This window comes from Leuciscus leuciscus, assembly GCF_965113295.1.
Source record: "Leuciscus leuciscus genome assembly, chromosome: 16".
Classification (NCBI taxonomy): domain Eukaryota; kingdom Metazoa; phylum Chordata; class Actinopteri; order Cypriniformes; family Leuciscidae; genus Leuciscus; species Leuciscus leuciscus.
The window spans coordinates 37736081-37751306 of NC_138740.1; the positions used below are offsets into that span (position 1 = coordinate 37736081).

Consider the following 15226-nt stretch of genomic DNA (forward strand, 5'->3'; position numbering starts at 1 on the left):
GGTCTGCTAGCTGCTGCAACGCGTTGACAATAAATACAAAATTAAAGATACATTTTTTGGCTTCAATATCTCGAGAAAAGGAGTTTTTCCTGTAGCGTAAGCAACTTACGCAATACGAGAGAACCTCTCGTAAGAGAACTGAGTCCTTAAATAGCAAAATAAACCCAGGATGGGTAAGAGATGGTGTAAGAGGTTTACACTGGGTAAGAGATGTTATAACTTATAGCAGCACACACTCACCTGATGTTGTTTGCGGCCGTATCATCTCCTTTTCCTTGGGAAGATTCAACTCTCAGCTGGAAAGATGTCAAGTGTCCAGAATGACACCATTTGATATCTGTCCAGTCACCCCAGCTGAAGAAAACACACAAAGAGGTTGCCTGATCAAATCAATTATTATTTTCAAGAAAATCCTCAATTTACTTATCTAGCTTAAACATTTAATGCAAGAATTGTTAATAATCGGAGTCCATTACTTTCCTACGTCGGACTCAATTGAGGTGTAGTCATGTACGCCTGATGATTCTTTGGACCGATCGACACAGTGAAGACGAATCCCATTGAGCGCTGTATCATCACCACGACCAATAGGTCTTTCCACCTTAAAACAACAACAACATCAAGGCAATCTTCCATTTGAAAGAGGAAACTCTAACCCAACCCATAGTAACATTTATCTTCATGCTCTTTAGTATTACACAGACACTGTAAAAATCTTAAGCAGGTGCAGTTCCCTGGAGAAACCTGGAATTAAAAGTGCTCTAAGTGATCACGTGTTTTTTAGGCCAAAACATTTTTTGTCACATCCAGCAAACATCTCCTCACTATCCGCTAGCTGCCTGTCCCCTGAACACACTGTAAAAAAAAATGCTGGTAAATCCAGTTTGTTTTTTCTAAATGGTTCATGACTGTCTCAGGAAGCACGGAAGGGAGGGGGAGGGGACGGGATGAGGAGGAGGGAGGGTCGAGCTAGCCTCCATTTTGTTTGAAAATACTTTGAACATCAACAAGAAGTGACTTCACCCAACATCGCTTAGACTTAGAGCACCTTTAAATGACAAACAGCAACTCCACAGTTTTGAACCTTTGAAGCACTCATCCACCCCCATATTAGCAAAATAGAGAAAATGCCCAACTTACCTTCAGACTAAACCCTGCGGCGTACGTTCCACTTGGACACATGCTCCTAAACCCCCACGATCCCCAACTCATTCCGTTCGACACCGTCAGCTCAGATCTGTAATATCGGTCGATGCTCCGCTCAGAACGACCTTCTGCGGGACGACTGCTCACATGCCCAATAATGGCCAGCAGTGAAAACATCATGGAAAAGAAGTGATGCATTGCTACAGCACTGGCCTGATTGAAAAATACTGATTGTTAGATTAATTTTCAGGTAGACTATCTGCAGCCTCAGCTATCAGTGATCAGGTGGAAACAGGCGCCTCAACCCTTGTGATGTGAGAATGATCAAGCAAACACAGAGACTGTGTAGTACCATAACATTGTCAAGTTTATTAAGGAAAAAGGCTCATATTTATACACAAGATTAAGCAAATTCATCCAGCTCCTTCTTTGGTTGGTCAGTAGAACATGCCTGCTTCTTTTTTGAGCCAATCAGAACATTACATTTATATGCATTTAAATTCATCCAATCAGCAGCCAGGAACACAGAGTCCACATCAATGCCTGTAAATAAACACACAAAAATACAAACATCTGTTTGTTTAACTGAGTGTTCTTCGAAAGTGTTTTACTCAGTAAAATGCCTATCAAATGCTGGTTGATTTTGTCATTTTATTTCCGGTTGTAAATATCAAGGATTGCGAAGCAGCAGGAAAAGATCTGCTAAAACTGATCATTCTGTCATCATTTACTCACTCTCATGTTGTTCCAAACCTGTATGACTTTCTTTATTTCAAGAAAAATGTAAGTGTCATAACTGTATTTTCACACAACTTGACTTCTGAAGTCTTATGACAATTTGCATGAAGAAATGAAAACACATAAAAATCATTGTTTATCCATATTGTTCCAGTCGGTGAAACTAAATGATTGTGCAAGTCACGTAAACACACTTTAGACAAACACTGATCAGGTCGAATTGCCAGTAAAAGCATGTGCCCTTTTAAAAAGTTTATTTACACTTTTTATCTTTCATGAGGTTTGAGATACTGGGAAGCAGAAATCACACATTTAAGCAATCCATGAAGCGTCTGGGTGTGTAGGAAAATAACAATCTTTGATTTCTGATTCATAACTGCTTCTTGATTCTGGCACCGTTTGTGATAGTCGCTGCAGGAGTGGCTTTACAATCTTCTCAAATATTAAAATAAGGTTTGAATTTGTTTTGCATCAAATCATTTTCTGAATATGCATTGTGCCATTTTAGCTAAAAACACATTTATATATTGGGATACAATTATATCTTTAGAAAGGCAAAAAGTTTAGGGTAACAGGATTGACAATATTACACTTTAATTTAATGTAGTGTTCCTGTAGTAGAGTATGTTGGTCATTCTCAGGGAATGCATGAATGGATAAGACAATTACTTTTGAATGCAATTTACTGTAAGTGGCTTTAGACCATCTGCCACATGCACTAATGTAATGAACGATCTGATGTAAAGTGTTGTGCAAAACAATGCGAAACTACAAGGTTCTGTTTAGAAAGTCTTTAATGCTGATATTTGACAACCGTTCTGACTGACAGCAGAAGTTCAGGAGTCTTCAGAAGAATAAATAACCTACAAGAAAGAATTAAATAATTTCAACTCCAATAATAGGCGGGATGTAAATCTCCCGATCATCCGGTTAGGCTTTATTTTGTGATAATGACCGGCTGACTTTACAGATTTACATTAGAAAGCTGTTGTATGACATGGTTAATGTTAGTTTATCATAGTATGATGATCAATAATTACGATACATTTGATCTTCTTGCTGTTCTTGTTGTCATCCTCCTACACCTGAAAGAAAAATCCGATTTAGTTGATCTGCAGTCACTATTAGTAAGATCTGAGTTTTTGATTGTGATCACATCAGCTTAATCACAGCAGAACATGCGCACGTCATTGAGAGCGGTGTCGTCTCCTATTCCCTGTGGCTCATCTATCAGGGTCTTGATGCCACAGATTCCTTTTCCCATACAGGTTGGGCTCCAGTTGCCCCACTCGCCCCAGTCTGTGCTGTAACCCTCCAGCACCTCACCTCCACTGCAGGTGAACCTGGAAAAAATTCAGATGTGACAATATTATGATAAAATATGTTATTGTGCTGTTGGATTGAATGTCAGTCACATGATCACCTGTCCTGCAGCAATCACAATCATGAACAGCGAGTGTGATATTAACTAAACTAATGATGGGGGAAAACTGAGTCCTTAAAGGGATACTCCACTTTTTTTGGAAATAGGCTCATTTTACAACTCCCCCAGAGTTAAACAGTTGAGTTTTACCGTTTTTGAATCCATTCAGCCGATCTCCGGATCGGGCGGTACCACTTTTAGAATAGCTTATGTAGCGGCACGAGGATGGGATGGAATGATTTTAAGCATAAATGATCTCTGCTAACGACTACGCCCCCCTGGAATCTTGCCAGGGACAATAAAATATAGTTTGTTATTTAAGGAAACACAGGTTCGTTCACAGTAAGGCGGCAGGAGACGTGGGTACAAAAATATAAATTTGTTTTATTAAAGATAAATAATCAATATAAAATGCACAAACATCAACAGCACTCAATGTAGACAATTTTGTGGTTCCACGAGCACACATGGAGCGACCTGAGTCAGCAGGACAGGAGCCGAGGCGGAGCAGTGGATAAGGGCACATAAGGCCTCCACGACAAGTCACCTTTTCCGTACGCCTGTGCATATACACTCACACCAGTACACACACTCACACCACTCAGCACACCACACTCGTGAGGGAGACCACCACCAACAATCCACCCCTGCTTTGTGCACTCAGCTCCTGGAACAGAAATGTCACTGTTGAAACACACTCAGAATTGTCACTGTTGAAACACAGAATTGTCACTCCAAGAGACAGAAATTGGAGTAGAGATGTTCAGTTTCACGTTAAACATATTACAAAATTCTGAGTCAAAATACAAAATAAAAACTAATACAAATGAAAAGAAAACTTTCCTGGTGTCACAAGACACAGAGACAACCCCGAAATAAAGGGCTCACATGGAGGCACACACACTAAAATAAACACAAAGGACAGTGTTTTCAGTCCTTTGTCCACAGCGGATCAAAGCAACGGCAAAAGCAGCAGAGCAGCAGAGCAGCAAAGCCATAAAGCAGCAAAGCAACAGAGCAGCAAAGCAGCAACGCAGCAAAGCAACAGCAAAAGCAGCAGAGCAGCAGAGCAGCAAAGCCATAAAGCAGCAAAGCCATAAAGCAGCAAAGCAGCAAAGCAACAGCGCCTCCAGAAGTAGTCCCACGCAGTCAACCGCACGGAAACTAATCGGTGGTGCAGATGCGACCCATTGGTCCGTACTACATCTATAAATTTACAAATAAACAATCAGACAAACTCTGTGATTTAACTGCTAACAATTAATAAAAGCTGTTTCTCTCAACAGATTGCCATTTAACGGAGGCGCAAATTTAAAACTACATACCTTTTAGGTGCGATCTCTGGGGACTAACTCAGTCAGGCAGACAACATGCATGTGGGCTCATCCCATCTATCAGGTGAACAGCGTGCGCGTCGGCAATAACTAAGCATTCCGGACATGAAGTATAAACAACCATACTCTGACCATCAAGAGTACAACCTCAGCCGAATGCCAGCCGCGAAAGCTTGCATGTCGCCCTGGAAATAAGCTAATGTTAGCTACAGTATGCCATTGATCGGCCAGCTCACAACACCCAACATACCTGATTGACGACACGGGAAGGGGCGGTGCCTCATGGCACCATACACTCTAACCAACTTATTTATATGCGCTATACAGCTCACTGATAGGACGAGCTCAAATGAATCAATCAGCCACCTGCAGGCAGGATATATTTCATTAGACCTGTCACACTTAGCATAGATCATTGAATCGGACAGGACCATTAGCATCTCTCTCAAAAAAATGACCAAAGAGTTTCGATATTTTTCCTATTTAAAACTTGACTCTTCTGTCGTTACATCGTGTACTAAGACCGACGGAAAATGTAAAGTTGCGATTTTCTAGGCTGATATGGCTAGGAACTATACTCTCATTCCTGCGTAATATTCAAGAAACTTTGCTGCTGTACCATGAGTCCAGCAGGCGTAATGATATGACGCAGCGCCTGAAAATAGTCCCCAGTTCAGTAACTTCCAACGTGACCGGGACTAAGTTTGTCTAGCCAATTAGACCTATTTTCAGGCGCTGCGTCATATCATTACGCCTGCTGGACTCATGGTATGGCAGAAAAGTTTCTTGAATATTACGCAGGAATGAGAGTATAGTTCCTAGCCATATCAGCCTAGAAAATCGCAACTTTACATTTTCCGTCGGTCTTAGTACACGATGTAACGACAGAAGAGTCAAGTTTTAAATAGGAAAAATATCGAAACTCTTTGGTCATTTTTTTGAGAGAGATGCTAATGGTCCTGTCCGATTCAATGATCTATGCTAAGCTATGCTAAAAGTGGTACCGCCAGACCCGGAGATCGGCTGAATGGATTCGAAAACGGTAAAACTCAACTGTTTAACTCTGGGGGAGCTGTAAAATGAGCCTATTTCCCAAAAAAGTGGAGTATCCCTTTAAATAGCAAAATAAACCCAGGATGAGTAAGAGATAGTGTAATGGTGCGTTCACACCGGACGCGAATAGCGCGTCAGGCGCGAGTGATTTCAATGTTAAGTCAATGCAAAGACGCGTTACGCGCGTAAAAAATTCCTGCGGCGCGAATGAGGCGTAGAGCGCGGCGCGGTAGACGCGAATACGCCTCATTCGCGCGTCAAGTTCGCGCGAATAGCGCGAATTGAGCGTCTGGCGCGTTAAGCGCGAATGATTTTATTAGTGCTATTTGTGCATTCACGGGTTTGATGCGAATTCGCGTCTGCCGCCCGAGTTGAAAAATCTGAACTTCTGCGTGAATTCGCGCCGCGTTAACCAATCAGGAGCCTGCTTGCTGCTGTCACGTGGTGAAGTGACAGTTTATAATGTTATTTTATGTTTGGCCTCAATAAATTATTTTGTAATATGACTAAAATGCACAACAAAGCAAATCTTTCACATAAAAACTCGATTTCAATATATGAGAGATACTCATTTTGTATTGAATGCTATTTATTCCATATCTATTCTAGATTATATGAAACATTATTATTCTAATGTAAAGACAACAAACACAATTTAGTGTATAAAAACAAAAATCACAGGACAGGTTTCACTTTTGGAGGCTGGCTCCATTTATTATCAAAACAAAAATAAATGACAGATTAGGTGGGTGCGGGCGAGGGTGAACCTCGCGCCGGGCTGTCGAGCGCGGGCTCGACAGGCAGCGACCACTCGAGGCCGAGGCCTTATACGGCCTACGCTGTCCTCGTCAGCGTCCTCACCGTTATGTCCACCAAACCTAGCTCCTGGAGCAAATTGTGAAACTCCTGAAACCCTCCGGAGGGTCTGGTGGATCCGAGTACAGCGACGATGTCCCCTACGCAGCTGTTTCTGCTCTCCAGAGCATACACTGCATGAAAATTGGGATTTCCGACCCCGTAAACCGCCGTAAATCTCCCTAATTTTCGGCAGTTAACGACAATTTACAGCCTGTGAACGTCGCGTTCGTCTGTGCCGAATATTGTCGGAAACGAACCATGACGTATGCAGAGCGCTCGCGCCGGAGGTGTGAATGGCTCTAATTACCATATGAATCGCAGCTCCCGCCAGAGAAAGGCTTGAATTTCCTCACTCACTATTGGTTGAACCCACGTGGTTTAAACAAGAAAAATCACTCGTGATTGGTTGGCAGATCTGTTACTATTGGTCACCCTCGCTCATTATAAATTCAAAAAATTATAATATTCATATAAATAATAATATATAAATTATTTTTTTATATTCATAATATGCTATTCTGTGGTATATTCATGCCATTGTTAACCTATGGACTACACTATTATTACCATCAAGGACATGAATTTATAAAGGAAAGGAAAATTTGCCAGGGACATGCTGTTTATTCAAAGAAAGAGCTTTATTAGCACAAACACAAAACAATATACACCTATGTACAAAGCATAGATCATCTGCACACACAACAAATTGGAAGCTCAGTGTCTGTTTTCATCTTCGGAGCTGTAGGTGACTAGCGGCGTTCTCTCTGAATTCGATCCACTTTGAAAACGTCTGTGGTGCGTTGCCCTGTATTTAGGAGTCGCCTCTAATCTCGACTGCAGCGTAGCACAGAGCTCTGTGAGCTCCTGGCTGGTGGTTGAACTTCATCGGACATCAGATCTATGGTGGCGCACTTCCAAATGCCCACGTCATCCTCACCTAGCACACCGTCTCGCTTCTAGCAGCTGTAAAAACAACCAATACAGACAATCAGTACTGTGATGCACTGTGTATGGACACAAAACATCTATTAATGCACTTGAAAAATAGTCACATTGACTAAAAATCTTACCCTCTTTCTTCTCGCTCGACTCCGAGCTGAACTCTTCACAGCTTCGGCCTGCAATGCCAGATCTGGTTGTTTGTACCTGAAGCTCCTGCGTACTGTCTCGTAGTACGTCTTACAGGCAGCTGGAAAACAATTTAATGAGAGTGATATGAATAAAAACAACGCAAGTCACAGTAAAATGAAACAAGGAGAAAATAGTAGAAGTTACTTACAATGTCGTCATGATCAGCGTCATGAAAATCTGGACTTGCAGACATAGCTCTGAGTAAATGTGAGGTTACGCCCTCGTTATGAGGTGAGGTTACTCTATGGAAACAAAATGTATGATTAAGATCGTATACTATAACGGATCTATTTTCTTATACAAGAGAATGAAAGCATATTCTTTGAATCTTACCTTTAAAATGTTTGTAAGCTTTTATGAAAGTAAACAAATAAAAGATTGTAAGATTCTTTTATTTTTTTACCTTGCTCCAGTTCGTAGCGCCCACAATTTGTCTCAGAGTTGAGAAGATGGCATACTGCTTCCTGTAAATTACAGGATTATTTACAATGATTAAACAAATAATAGCCATCACTCCCATGACCTCTTGCTTTATGATGAAATCATGAAAAACTGAATATTCTTACATTTCACAAGGCCTGACAAAATACAAAAGTGACCGATGAGATGAATACTTACTGGGTGTCAACAGGTCTTTGCTCAGAGGTGCGCTAGCATCTTAAGGGTGAAACAAACAAAGAATATTCAAAAATGTACAATTATTGAAATCAAACAAAAAGGTAAGAATTGCCACACTCTGCTCTTCTAAGCAAGACTGTCTGAAACATGTCATTAAGCCAATAAAATAAACTGTTACCAAACTTGATTCTCAAGCAGTAAGTAAAGACCAATTTATAGTTATGCGTCGACCTCCCGCTGTAGCTACAGAGTAGGCTGTGTACATAGCGTACCCTTTAGCACACCCTGACGTGCACCCCACCCAAAATGTAACAATGCGTCAATTTTACGTGGACTGAAGCGCTGTGATTGGTCTAGAACGCCTCCCTCAGGTTTCACAGGCTTCTTTCTGCATGTGTAATTGTGCGTCAACAGGGACAACAATGCAGAAGTATAAATGAAACAGTGTAGCCTATAGCGTAGAGGCTCGGGCTTCGGTCTGACGCAAAAGTATAAATCAGCCTTAAAGGATTAGCTCACCTCAAAATGAAAATTTCCTGATAATTTACTCACACTGAGTGACAAGATATCCATGTCTGTCTTTCCTCAGTGGAAAAGAAATTAAGTTTAAGGAAAACATTTCCATATTTTTAATGGCATATACTTTAATGGCAACCAAAGATCTCAATGTTCCAAGACGGTTCAAATGTCCGTCTCAATGCAGCTTCAGAGTCTCTACACAATCCCAGTCGAGAAATCAGGTTCTTATCTAGCAAAACCATCTGTCATTTTCTAAAATTATATATACACATTTATGTATTTTTTAAACAATTGTTTGTCTTGTGCTAGTCTGCTGGCATTACAGACATTTGAACCTTCTTGAACATTGGGATTGTTGGTTGCCATTAAAGTCCAATCTCTGTAGAAAAATACTGAAATGTTATTCCTCAAAACTAAATTTATTTTCCACTGAAAAAAGAAATAAAGGTTGGGGCAACAGATAAAGTGAATACTCACTGGAAATTTCCTTGCGCTGAAATCTGGCTGCACATTTCTCCGGGTCAGAGAAGGCTTCCACAAGACATTCAAAGTTTGACTTAAGAGTCTGAAACACATGAGTCAGCCAGTAAGTACGGTCATGTTGCCTATACTAAATTAATAATGAAATACTGGAGTCATTACTACGCTTAATTAAGAGTGAGAAGAACCTACTCATCTTGAATGGACCAAAAAAAGCTAATGTTTTAGTTTCATCTTTCCATAGAACATTTGTAAAAGTAACTGACACTACTGGAACTTCAAACGGGCAGAGGGACGACCAGACTCTGACCATAGAACGCTGCCCGTTTGAAGTTCCAGTAGTGTCAGTTACTTTTACAAATGTTCTATGGAAAGATGAAACTAAAACATTAGCTTTTTTTTGTCCATTCAAGATGAGTAGGTTCTCACTCTTAATTAAGCGGCTTAAATAACTCTGACCAGCACTGTATATATTTAAAATAGATTATTCACAAGCAGTAAAAAACTACTTGTCTTGAATGGAGTGTGACTTTGTGCAGAGCAATGTTTTGTGCAGGGGGAAAAGTACTTACCAGGAGTGGACATTTCACTGCCAGGACGCTCCACTTGGCTAGACATGGCACAATCTTTATTAGATAAAACACATGAATAAGCCTGTGACTTATGTTGTACACAACACAATTATGTTTAAGTTGTCATCAGTACTCACCAGTATTGTGCAACATGCTGGTGTCCTCAATGGGCTGCAGCTTCCTTCGTACATTATTGAAAGGAGTATATCTTGACGCTTATACAGAGGTAATGTAAAATAAAATATATAAAGTTAAAGAATTAAATTTTTAAACTGCAATTATAAATTAAGAGAAAACGATTACCCCTGATATTCTCATCCAAATCCAATAATACTGCAAAATAAAATCACTCATTTGTATAAAATTTCAGGCCCAATTTGTATCAACCGATTTTATATTTCAAATGTATAAAATATCTGAAAATGAGAATACCATTTCTAACAGAACCCTCCGATTTTTTTAGATTTTTTTTTTAGTGTGCTTCCTCGTAACGTTAAGTTAACGTTAGATCTAATCACCTCATCGTCCTTCTCCTCTGCCTGGTAACGTTGTTACGTTAGGTGTCACATTCACGACGCACATTTATAAATGAGACAATTCACCTTTAAACCCAGCATCATCTGTGAACCCCGTAGCAAGCTGCTATATGGACAAGCTAACTTAGTTAGCAAAGAGCTAAGTTAGCCAGTCAGACTCAGAACTCTATGCCATGCTGCTATCGTTTTACATGCAGTTTAGTATCCCAAATTGACATATTCTCTCGTGTACAGCTAAAATAACATGGAAACTGAACATGAACCATGAGCAGCAAGCTAACTTAAAAAAAAAAAAAAAAGCGCCAAAAGCTAACGAGAAGTTGTTTACACAGAGAGTGCGCGCGCGCGACCGGCTCTCTCTCTCTCTGGTCGTTCTTTTAGTTAAAACATGCGCCCTGTCACAAACGCAGCCGTTCATCTACATTACTCACCGATCAAATAAGACTTTGGCGGGACAAAAATTCACTTTGGCAGGCGCTAAAACAAGTTCAATGCAGGAAAATTCATGCGTGAGTTTCCATTAGACTCGCACGGCAGCCAGGCTCGCTGCATCCTGCGGTGGACATCCAACCCGGCCACATCCAAGTGTGACGTCAGAAGCCACCACGCCCATGCCCAAATTGGACACAGTCTCATTAACGTTAACATTTAAAAACAGGAAGAAGCATCGAGAAGAGAAGACGAAGGTAACTGCGAACTATTCTAACTGCATTATTACATCACCAATTTCATGTTGTTATTTGGATTAAGGGTAAATATGAAAAATATATTATTTCAGTGCTTATGTGTGACGTTACATCCTGTAAATCTTATTCTGCTCGTAAAGAATATGAGATTTGATTGTCACTCTGTCAGTTGTAAATACTGCATATTGAAAAAGTCATTGCTATGCAAAGAAGTTATACATGTTTAGATAATGTAATGTGATGATAAACTGTTGTAATATGCATAAGTTTTATTATTGATTCATAGTAAACAGTGACGGCAAGCCAGCCATCACATCAGCAGTCTTTCCTAACTATATTATACTTCTTTTCAGGAGTACTACTGCATGCTAGCACTACTATACTATATAATGGTTTGCTGTTCAGTAGTGATATTATTGTATATTTATATTAACGTTTTTCATAGGCCATCATAAATGCCCTGGCTGTCCTCCGGGATGTCTCCTTACAGGAGGCGGAGCAGGTCTTCCTTTCTGGTCCGGATTATCATTGCAGGTCAGAGTAGATTATTAATTATTTTTGCACAATGCCCAGTGCACCCTTTTGTTACTGATATTTCTGTTAACACAACAGTGACTGTTCTCTGATAACTATTTCAGTGAAGTGGAAGATTTTAACAGACGAATTGACAAACAATTGAGGAAAGAAGGGAGACCATTCAATTGGTGGGTATTGCTCTTACATTTACACATTTGGAGTTTGGAATTAGACGTCAGTAACATGAATATTCTATTTGACTTTCTCTCTCTACAACATTTTGTAAGTGTTAAATCAGAAATATATATTTCAGTTGAACATGTTAAACAAATTCTATTATTTCTCTCTCTCTCTCTCTCTCTCTCTCTCTCTCAGAGTTGAAGCCATTCTTGCAGCAACTGGTGGAAAAGGGGATCTTTTTGGTGCTTTTGTTCTAGCACAATATTTTGATGTAAACTTGATGTATTAACACAAAATATTAAATTAAAATATTAATTTGTGACCAAGATATTTTGAACTATGATGATATTTTGATGTTATATTTTGATATGTTAAACTCATAAAACCTGTACAGAAGGGGAAGCGAGAGATTAACTGGTTTTTATGTATTAAAATATTGTGCAAAAGGTCATTTATTTCAGTAATTCAACATAGCTGTAAGCCATAATCATCAAATTTATAACACATAAAGGCTTGAATTATCTCACTTTGCATGTAATGAGTCTATATTATATATTAGTATCAGCTTTTAGTTGAATTACTGAAATAAATGAACTTTTGCACGATATTCTAATTTTTCGAGTTTCACCATATTGGTTCTTTAACTTAAGGTTAACATAAATTTAATTCTGCTGTTCTTTAATTTGATTTCAAAGTCATTTGCTATAACAGGCATTAACTAATAAGTGAATTCTTAATTTGATTGTAAAAATGCAATATTTCTATAACCACATAGAAAGAAATGTAAAAAAAAAAAAAGTTTACATTTATTTTCTTTATTTAGAAGGGGTAACTATTTTGGAGTCCATATAATTAAGAAAGTGACAAAAACTCGTTTTATTATTAAATGCTCCCTTATACGTTTATTATAGCAAAACCATGATTATTGATTACCATTTGTATAACGTAACAGAAATACAAGAGAAATACAAAAATATCGTTTTAAGGTACATTGTTTACTTGTACTACCATGTCATTAACTTACAAAAACATGAATTAGACCATTCCAAGCCTGCCAAAAGCGTCACAATTTAACTGCATCAATAATCTGTAGCGTCACACCTCTACACCAATAACCTCATCTTTATTATAAACCAATAACTATGATAACAACCGTAAACATATTGCCGACAGGAAGCAGCGCCATTTTGCGCATGCGTACAACAAATCGAGTCACGTGCCGTTTTTGGACATGGGCGAGGCTTCCGACGTCACACTTGGATGGGCGTGGCTTCTGACGTCACACTTGGATGTGGGCCGGGTTGGATATCCACCGCAGGATGCAGCGAGCTGTAGTTGGGCAAATGGCGAGCTCAGCTGTTGTTGACGGTGTGTGTGCTTCAAGATAATGACGCAAGTGCTAAGATTCCGATTGGCCAAGAGAAAAAGTGCTAAGATTCCGATTGGCCCAGAGAAATGTAAATTATAAGATTTATCCAATAATGTTTCGCAATTCTAGCCTGCATGGCAGTTTACTGTGAGAAACAATAAGTTTCTTTGTTTTGGAACGTTTCAAAGTTTAAAACAAAGTTAATAAAAACAAAAGTAAACGATTTAATTGAAAATATATATCTAAAATATTGTAAAATATAAGAATTAGGCTATCTTTGGTCCTATTAACAAAATATAATATACTAGGCCTACTATTAACAAATGTTAAGTGTTTTAACAGTTAAAATTACTTTATCCATTTTTGTTGAGTCAAATGAACCATATATATTAAGCAAAACTAAAATATATATATATATAACATGAAAACAAGGTGCGAACATTTGATTTAATTCAAAATATTTTTTAATACTCAACCATTTTACAACTAACCATTTTTTTTCATAGATCATACACAACATAATTATATGATAGACTGAAAAAACAAAAACGATTGATTAAAATAAATACAGAAAATACAGGAATATATAATTGTTTGTGTTTTGTTAGCTTAAGTTTCAGTGTGGATTGTTTGTGTAACCTTTAGACATTAATGAAGATAATTTAATATTTTGTCTAAATCATGCAGAAAACCATCTATCTTTGGATAAAAGCGTCTGACAAATGGATAAATGTAAAATAATATATATTGCCACTGTACACTGTAAGTCCAGATGTTCCTTCATGAACAACAGCCTTTTAAAGTGGATTTTAATGTGGTTATTCAATTTGTCCCATTTTGTCTGTTTAATAATACTGCTATCACAAAAAGGGCAGTGAAAATTTCTGCAACATGTTGTGCATTGCTCCAAAAGTGGTAGCGCTATTCAAACTCCACTGGCTACCTGTCACATTCAGGATTGATTTTAAAATTGTACTATTTGTGTATAAAGCTCTTAACAAACCGGCCCCACAATATCTGACCAATCTCCTCTGCCCGTACACTCCATCTCGTACTTTGAGATCCAGTGATCACTGTCTTCTTATCGTGCCCAGATCCAGACTTAAAAAACGAGGCGACTGCACTTTTGCGACTGCAGGCCCAAAACTTTGGAACAGTCTACCCCTCTATATCAGACTAGCTCCCTCAATTTCCATCTTCAAAACATCCTTGAAAACTTATTTATTTTCTCTTGCTTTTAATACCCCTTGACTATGATACAACTATTGCCTTTTTTTATTTTTTTTATTGTCCTGTTTCTGCCCTGCATTTTATCTATTGCCCTGTACAGCACTTTGGTCAGCCTTGGCTGTTTTTAATTGTGCGTTATAAATAAATATTGTATTGTATTGTATTTTTTTTAGAATTAAGTTAATACCTTTTAGTCACCTGGGATAAAACTCCCCCTGCTACCCTCATTTGCATTTGTAAAGCTCACAGCAGTCTCATTTACATGTTAAAGCATTAGAGGGAGGGGGGTCACGGGGCAAGCAAGTCCCACGTCAATTTCCGACAATTTCCGACAGTTTGCAGTGTTGCCTGTAAATTGCCGTTTGCAGTCGTAAACCTGAACTTCCACGACAATCTACAGCGCCGGTAACTGTCGAAAATCCCACTTTTCATGCAGTGATATACGAGCGGTGACTCTCTCGATTAATGCTAACGCTAATGCTCGATAAACATCTAAAAAAGATGGCCGCCAAAACTTTCACCTCTGACGCGCGTAAATTTCGCTTCAAACTTTTGTTTTTACGCGCGTTAGACACGCGAATTAACACAAAGTGGTCAAGCGTCAAACTAGACGCGGCAGGCGCGAATTTGACGCGCTATTCGCGTCCGGTGTGAACGCAGCATTAGAGGTATACACTGGATAAGATATGTTATAACTTATAGCACCACACACTCACTTGATGTTGTTTGCGGCCGTATCATCTCCAATTCCTTGGTGAGATTCAACTCTCAGCTGGAAAGATGTCAAGTGTCCACAATGACACCATGAAGAAAACACACACAGAGGTTGCCTGATCA

The 15226-nt window shown here is 39.0% G+C and overlaps 5 protein-coding genes and 2 long non-coding RNA genes across 17 annotated transcripts in view; 2 read left to right on the forward strand and 5 right to left on the reverse strand.

Moving 5' to 3' along the window:
• LOC309476888 (vitelline membrane outer layer protein 1-like) overlaps positions 1–1850 on the reverse strand; it is a 72422-nt gene extending 70572 nt beyond the window's left edge. For 2 of the 3 annotated variants that reach the window (XM_082140034.1, XM_082140035.1), the window contains exons 1-3: positions 1141–1850; positions 477–601; positions 241–354 (exon numbers count right to left, since the gene is read on the reverse strand). In XM_082140034.1, the coding sequence (XP_081996160.1) occupies positions 241–354; positions 477–601; positions 1141–1344 (443 nt within the window). In that variant the 5' untranslated portion in view covers positions 1345–1850. The remainder of the gene's footprint in view (positions 1–240; positions 355–476; positions 602–1140) is intronic. The other variant, XM_082140033.1, reaches the window with a different exon arrangement.
• The window catches only part of LOC309476899 (vitelline membrane outer layer protein 1-like), a 101398-nt gene that overhangs the window by 82109 nt on the left and 4063 nt on the right, over positions 1–15226 (reverse strand). The gene's annotated exons all lie outside the window — the stretch shown is intronic.
• The window catches only part of LOC309476892 (vitelline membrane outer layer protein 1-like), a 121836-nt gene that overhangs the window by 79286 nt on the left and 27324 nt on the right, over positions 1–15226 (forward strand). The window lies entirely within an intron of this gene.
• The window catches only part of LOC309476885 (vitelline membrane outer layer protein 1-like), a 72151-nt gene continuing 59585 nt past the window's right edge, over positions 2661–15226 (reverse strand). For both annotated transcript variants that reach the window (XR_014198401.1, XM_082140026.1), the window contains one exon: positions 2661–2969. The gene's annotated coding sequence lies outside the window, so the exon portion shown is untranslated. The remainder of the gene's footprint in view (positions 2970–15226) is intronic.
• On the reverse strand, positions 3672–4320 carry LOC309478253. Its single transcript, XR_014198907.1, has 2 exons — positions 4147–4320; positions 3672–4039 (listed from the first exon to the last, which is right to left on the reverse strand). It is a non-coding gene; the product is annotated as an uncharacterized lncRNA (long non-coding RNA).
• On the reverse strand, positions 7172–10951 carry LOC309477189 (uncharacterized protein). Of its 5 annotated transcripts, none has more exons than XR_014198565.1 (9): positions 10840–10951; positions 10010–10087; positions 9873–9910; positions 9298–9385; positions 8302–8340; positions 8087–8147; positions 7832–7925; positions 7623–7741; positions 7172–7515 (listed from the first exon to the last, which is right to left on the reverse strand). XR_014198565.1 is itself a non-coding variant. In XM_082140360.1 (9 exons), exons 2-6 carry the CDS (start codon positions 10061–10063, stop codon positions 8119–8121), a joined length of 264 nt encoding a protein of 87 aa, XP_081996486.1. In that variant the 5' UTR covers positions 10064–10087; positions 10840–10951; the 3' UTR covers positions 7172–7515; positions 7623–7741; positions 7832–7925; positions 8087–8118. The 5 variants fall into 5 exon arrangements, 3 of the variants coding, with proteins under 3 accessions (XP_081996486.1, XP_081996487.1, XP_081996485.1); XM_082140360.1 differs by having other exon boundaries at positions 9873–9926; XM_082140361.1 differs by having other exon boundaries at positions 9873–9926; positions 10010–10205; positions 10840–10945.
• Positions 10957–12118, forward strand: LOC309477190. Its single transcript, XR_014198567.1, has 4 exons — positions 10957–11094; positions 11540–11628; positions 11733–11798; positions 11986–12118. It is a non-coding gene; the product is annotated as an uncharacterized lncRNA (long non-coding RNA).